Source organism: Sinocyclocheilus rhinocerous, unplaced genomic scaffold, assembly GCF_001515625.1.
Source record: "Sinocyclocheilus rhinocerous isolate Xijiao unplaced genomic scaffold, SAMN03320098_v1.1 scaffold2098, whole genome shotgun sequence".
In the NCBI taxonomy this organism is placed as follows: Eukaryota; Metazoa; Chordata; class Actinopteri; order Cypriniformes; family Cyprinidae; genus Sinocyclocheilus; species Sinocyclocheilus rhinocerous.
This window is the reverse complement of record NW_015645072.1, coordinates 5,565-12,530: the sequence shown is the minus strand read 5'-3', so window position 1 is coordinate 12,530 and position 6,966 is coordinate 5,565. Positions and strand designations below refer to the sequence as shown.

General features: G+C 35.1%; 1 protein-coding gene across 1 annotated transcript in view; it reads right to left on the bottom strand.

The window, feature by feature from the left end:
* LOC107705456 (receptor tyrosine-protein kinase erbB-4-like) overlaps positions 1–2,205 on the bottom strand; it is a 69,649-nt gene extending 67,444 nt beyond the window's left edge. The window contains exons 1-2 of the mRNA XM_016508760.1: positions 2,118–2,205; positions 1,808–1,994 (exon numbers count right to left, since the gene is read on the bottom strand). Of these exons, the coding sequence (XP_016364246.1) occupies positions 1,808–1,994; positions 2,118–2,198 (268 nt within the window). The 5' untranslated portion in view covers positions 2,199–2,205. The remainder of the gene's footprint in view (positions 1–1,807; positions 1,995–2,117) is intronic.
* Between the last annotated feature and the right edge of the window lie 4,761 nt (positions 2,206–6,966).

Genomic DNA, 6,966 nt, shown 5'->3' with positions numbered 1-6,966 from the left:
TATATATATATATATGCATAAATAAGTAAAATAAAATAAGACAATACTAATTAAATAACTTAAAAAATAATAATCCAGATAATTTACATCTAGATAACTGTAAAATTAATTGTAGCAATTAAATTATCTGCAATGAATGATTTATGTAGACAAAGAAACAAAACAGTTATATTTCTGCTCAAGGTTCCACATATTGAAAGCTACATCAGTAAAGGACAGTAAGAACATGAAAGAGACAAACAAGACAACAACTGCATTTTAAATCAAAGGATCCATTAAGCATCAGGGTCTGTGTCTCAGAAAGGAAGATGCATGCTTTCATCTCTTTACCCGGAACACTGTAGGATTGGAATAATGAAATAATTCTAAGCACAATCATATTAGAAGGGAAAGTTATAACTAATCATGTAATCATAAGCAGTATATAGGGAATTACAGATGTCATTGTTGGCAGATCATTAAAAACGGACTCTCAGCCCAATATTAAATCCAACTTCAACAAAGTAAGTAAACCTCAAATGAATAGAGTCTAAAAAATCATTATGGCTGGGCAGCAGTTGTTTCTGGTGGCCATACTTGTGGTTGTCTGTCTCTATTGCTCTCTCATCCTTAACCCATTTGGGTCAATAAAAGGGCCTTGGGCATGGGAAACATACTTAGAAGTACTCTGTGGTGTGTGTGTGTGTGTGTGTGTGTGAGGGGAGGAAGTAAAAAAAAATATCACTTTGCCTACAGCATCATCCTCACACACAGCACCTATTAGGGAGTTTAACATCAAATCAAGCACGTGCTTTCTGAAGGGGTCAAAGGGTTATGTAACCTCTTCTATGTAATACGATTCTGCCTCTCAAAACACCTTGAAGTTCCACTATAAAATATTATAAACAACCTGATTTGGAAATTAATGTAGATTTAATTCCAGAGATAATTACAACTCATGTACTTAAATTAGCATTATTCAGTGAGGAGGAGAGACCGTCAGCCACTGAAACAAATATGCAGCACAAATATTTATTAATATTGTTTATTGAATTCTTTATTATATAATTTATTTATTATTTAGAATAGACTATCTAGTATCTTTTATTTTATATTTTATATATAAACTTTATATTTTTACTTTATACATATTATAATGTGTGTGTACAATATTATTCTTTTGCAGTTGGAATTTGTGATGCCTTTGAATCTGAATTACAGTAATTATTACTAAATTATTATTATTATTATTATTATATGAAATATTTTAGCTTAGTTTTAGGTTGTTGTACAAAATAAAAGTGCTAAAACCTAAAAATCAATATTGAAATATAGTATGAGATAAAATTTGTTTTACTGAGTTGACCCTTTGCAAAGACCCCCCCTTCATTACTATTGCTATGTCTGACAAGCCATGGCACTCTCACACCACACATCTCACGTGGTGAAAAATACATCGCAGAGCAAAGAGGAAACTGATAACGTGCTGACAAACAAGGCAGAGCAGGTTACTTAAGTCTCAGCTTTCAAATTTTGTAATTTTTTGAAAGAAATTCAAACAATAAATACCGTTCTGTGCCTCTTTAATGTGTCATGACAAATCTTTAAAATGACTAATGCACATTACCATCTGGATGAAGACATCATATACTCAGCTGATCAATATATTTTATTAAAAAGGGCTGCTTCCTGATCCATCCTTTCAGATATCTACTGTGGGCCCAAAGGCTCTTTCCTGTGTATTTCTAAAAGACTTTTACTGCACAAAACCAAGTGTGATGGGAATTTGCTTTAGGAGAAACAGAGACACACAGACAGACAAAAATACCTGTCAGGTTCTTGAGGCCGAGTTGTCTAAGACCGAAGTAGCTATCTCGTCTGTAGTTGAGAAAGATGGCCAGAGCGTAGCGTCCTTCATACAGTTTAGTGCCACGGATGATCCGCAGGTTCTCCAGAGGAAGATTGTCAAACTGATTCAGAGCCACCAACACGTAACCCGTCACCTCACGGATGGACTACGGAGATATAGATAAAAATATTTTCTGTTAGACGTGATTCGCAATTTAAGCAAAAATCCATGGTATTTAATTTGTCCTTTTTATGAAATGTAGCCAAAAGTATGCAGAATTTATTCTCACAGGATATCGCTTTAAAGCTCTTTTGGCAGAGATTTGTCCTCTGCTTTCGGTCCACAAAGACTCGATGCCCTCGGCCATCATGGCAACTGAGCAGCACCAAACGGACGACTAACGAGACAGCCTTGATATAATTTGAAGAGATAATGGCCCAAGAGAGCGCTGGACCCTCCCTCTCCACACCCACATCAATCATGTTGACATCCAATCACTGTTTCATACTGCGTATCATTAGCAGGCACAGAGGACAGGTGTATTTTATGCAGAAGAAGTGAATATGATATAGCTGTAGTGATCGGACACACACATACTGGAACTATATGGAAATCCATCTGAAGAGCTAACCAAGCACACACTGACAGCTGTCACCTACCCATCAGGATCACTGGAAGTCCACACGGTGACACTCTGCTAGAGATGATTATACCGCTCTCTTGGATACTGGATTCTGATTGGTCAATAATAAAATGACTGCTAAATATTTAGCATTAAAGAGATAGTCAACCCAAAAACTGAAAATTCTGTCATTATTTACTCACTCTCATGTCGTGTATGACTTTCTTCCATCTCTGGAAAATAAAAGAAGGTATTTTGAAGAATGTTGGTAACCAAAGAGCTTCGGTTCCCATTGACTTCCATTGTATGGACAAACAAACACAATGGAAGTCAATGGGAATGGAATGGGAGGGAGGGAGGGAGGAAGGAAGGAATCTCTTTAATGCCATATATAATTTTTTTTTGGACATACAGCATGGTAATACCATGGTAAATATTCAGTACCATGATATATCTCAAATTAATGTAGTATTTCCATCAGATACAATCACTCTACTATAATAATACTGTAGTAGTTTCTGTCTTTTTGTGAGTCTTAAGACGTTTTAGGATAATTATTATGGAGGAGTCCATTCAATTCAAGCCATCTGTGTTTCAAGTCATAGTTGTTAGTAGATAAAGTAGTCTTAAATCTAGCGTATCCCGTAGTGTGGGCAGAAACTACGATTCCCATTGTCTTCACATGACATGAGAGACAATGAATAGAGGAAGAAGTCCGTAATCAGTAATTACCTTGATTATACCTTTCATACCGGCTGACTGATGAGGAACAAATAATAAATCAAAGCGGCACACTATTGAAAAACAAAAACAAACTTAATTACTTAAGTTTTATTTTTCAGTGCACTACTAAACAGAAAATAAAAATCCTTAGAATTGCTATGCTAGATGTGTTGCCCCAATGCTTTCTCATTTATGTATTTGCACCTTGTTGGCTTTGTACTTAGGGCTGTCAATTTAGCATGTTAATCTAATTAAATATTTACTGAAAAAATAATGCATTAAACATTTTAATGCATTTAACACTCTGCCCCATGTACATCATCTTACATTCCATATGGTGTGTTTGAGATCGATCGGATTTGACATCAGATCGATCGGTGTTTGACATCAAAGTACTGTGAGAGTGATTTTAAAGCATGCAGAGCTGTCTGCTCTCTAGAGCTCTCGCAGTACTTTGATGTACACTGGTTGGTCTGCGCAGCGCTGCTTCAAGACAAATTCACCTATAGATCTTATGCATCAGAGAAACAATTGAAACAAGCCATCTTTAGAATTCTGTCTTTGAACGTCCGTTTTTGCGGTAGCTCAGCATCACTGTTGGAGAGTAATTAGCTGGTGAAGTGGATTTAGTTATTATATGTAAGTTATCATGTGCATTGTAATGTTCGAAACGGATGTCATAGCAATTTTCAGTAGACTGGGAAGATTTTAAATTGAGCGACTATCTACAGTATACCACGGTTGGGCAACTTCATTCCTGTAGGGCCACTGTGCTGCAGAGTTTAGCTCCAACCTTAATCAAAGACACCTCAACAAGCTAATCAATGTCTTCAAGATCACTAGAAAGCTACAGGTAAGTGTGTTTGATTGGGGTTGGAGCTAAACTCAGCAGGACAGTGGCCCTCCAGGACCAAAGTTGCCCAGCCCTGATCTATAGTCGATTGGAGCCTGTAGAATGCAGTTATATACCTATAAAATTCAAGAGATTGGGGGAAATGCCCCGTATGAGTTTTTGTCTCATATTTATATCATATAATATAGTTAATCAATATCACACGAGCAACGAGTACAATACCACACGAGTGCTGCTTTGTCTCAAATAAAATGAGTGAAAATATGATATTGACTTTATACAACAGTTCAATAAATAAGATTATTTAACATTTTAGACACAATATTGTCTGTTTTTGCCCAATTGACCCTTCACCGGGCGTTTGATTGACAGGCGATCTGACCAATCATAACGCCGAATCTGCCATTTTGTCTGACAAACAAACCAGACAGGTGAGTAGATTAAGGTCGGTGGACTTGAACTTGAAAAATGGTGTATTGACGTCTTTCTGCGGTTGAAACAAGATACCTTCTGATGTTCATTCATGTTTATTTCATGCTAAAACTAGTAAAGAGGAAGAGATGATTGGTTCACTTGCTGCTTAAACTGAGGCACTACAGCGATTTGTCATGACACATTAAAGAGCAACAAAATCGTATTTATTGTTTGAATTTCTTAAAAATGACAAAATGTAAAAGCAGAGACTTGTCTGTCGGCACATTTTCAGTGTCCTCTTCGCTCTGCAATGTATCTTTTTACTGCGTGAGAACATGATGTGTGTTGGACGTAGCAACAGTAATGAAGGGGGGCGGGTCTTTGCCAAGGGTCAATTTTGCCAACAAAAATATTACCTGTTAAAGCCACAGCAGAACTGTTGTGTCTCTAAGCAACACACAATTTCTGAATAAATCCGCATTTTGAAAGATAAACCAATAACTCATTGGCCCTTTCGTAAAGAAAGCTGTTTACTTCATTCCGTAGATCAGACGTTTGAACAAATAGAATGAATGAATGAATGAATGAATGACTCAGTGACTTAAGACATTTACCACCAACTACTGGCAGTTTCTTGTTTAGAGTTTCATTAATTTCATTAGTTTCAATAATTTCATATTTATATAATAATAAAAAAATCTGAACATAAAAAGAAAAAAATCCATATTAATAAAAAAAATTATTAAAGGGGTAGTTCACTTAAAAATGTAAAATGAAAAAAGAATTTTTTTTTTATAATGCTACTTTTTGTAATATCTATTTCATGCTTTTCTCATGTAACACAATCATAGCTAAAAATGATCTTTTGTGGGTAATTTCTCAGCCAAATTTGATGTGCGATTAATATGCGATTAATTAGATTAAAGGGATAGTTCACCCAAAAATGAAAATTCTGTCATTAATTACTCATGTCGTTCCAAATTCTTCTCCTCCGAGTTACGTCTTCCACCATTTTGGAGAGTTCCCTAAGTACGTAATCGACGTAATCAGCGTTGTTTATGTTCGGTGGGAAAGTGCATGCATGAACGTAATCTGCGTAATCAGCATTGTTTACGCTTAGGGGAAAGCGTGTGTATGCATTGTGATACTCTCTAAAATGGCGGAAGACGGTAACTCTTGGGAGAAGAACTGTTGAATAAAGTCATTATTTTTGTTTTCTTTGTGAACGACATTAGGGTGAGTAATTAATGACAGAATTTTCATTTTGGGGTGAACTAACCCTTTAATTAATCACCACATTGTGTAATTAATGTGCAAGTCAAAATTTTAATCAACTGACAGCCCTACTTTGTATATTTGTTAATACGTTCAAACACATGTTCAATAACATCCACCAGTGTCAATAATATTAAAAATAATAATAACAAACAAAAAATTTTTCTTTTTATTGTATATATTTATTTTTATCCCTTTGGAATAACAACCACTGATGAATTGTTCACAAAAATACTACCAAAATGCATTAAGAAAGATACTGTGAATAAATACAGCTAATTTTGTTAAACACATTTCCACTACATGACTGATTGAGCTATTGATAATGTTTATCCTAATCTGTCAAGTAAATAAAACATTCAAAAATTATATCAAAATCTTAGCACAGGAAAAGTAAAATATTCAATAAAGACTGATTCAACATATATTACTGTTCAAAAGTTTGAGATCAATTAAAATAATTAATACTTCAGTTCAGCAGGATGCCATAAATTGATAAAAAAAGTGACAGTAAAGACATTTATTATAATCTCAGAAAAGAGTTATATTTCTAATTAAACTTTAGAACAGTATTGTACATCTGTAAAGTGCATATACAAAACTACACATATTTTTTATTACTTTCAAAATCTCACTGGCGGTCACCTTTATACCTAGAAATATCATATTAGAAGCTTGGAGATATGTAACACTGCTTCAACATTAAAGGACAAACACCTCTCGGCTCAAGCTGCTATCACACAGCAAAGACACAATAGGTCACAATCTCTCACCTCACACAGAGAAAAACTGCCTTCCTTCGGATACTTTTAGCTAAAATTGCAGTAATGAACCAAATGGACTCACAGAAATCAAACACACCCACGTCCCAAATGCTCTCTCATGTCATACACCTGCATATTTTCCTCCAGGCATCATTAGAATTTTACATTTGTTTGTAAATTTTGCAGCGGGTATTCATGGTGTTCAGTCATGGAGTTCAGTTTCAGTTTATTCATGGGGTTCATGTAGAGTTCAGTTTTATACATTCATCTTCACACTAATCACACTGACGTTAATGTGTTGCCTGAAAAAAATAATGCCAGCATGACTCAGTCTCTCTGAATGAGCAGCTGAAAAATAGCTGGACTTTACATTAGGCAGTGGGAAACAAATTGAACAAACTAAGCAATTTTTTTAAAAGTCAAGTTCAAATGGGTAGATGATTTTGCTAAAGTAAAAGTGCCATATTCTGTACTTTTGTAGCATTTT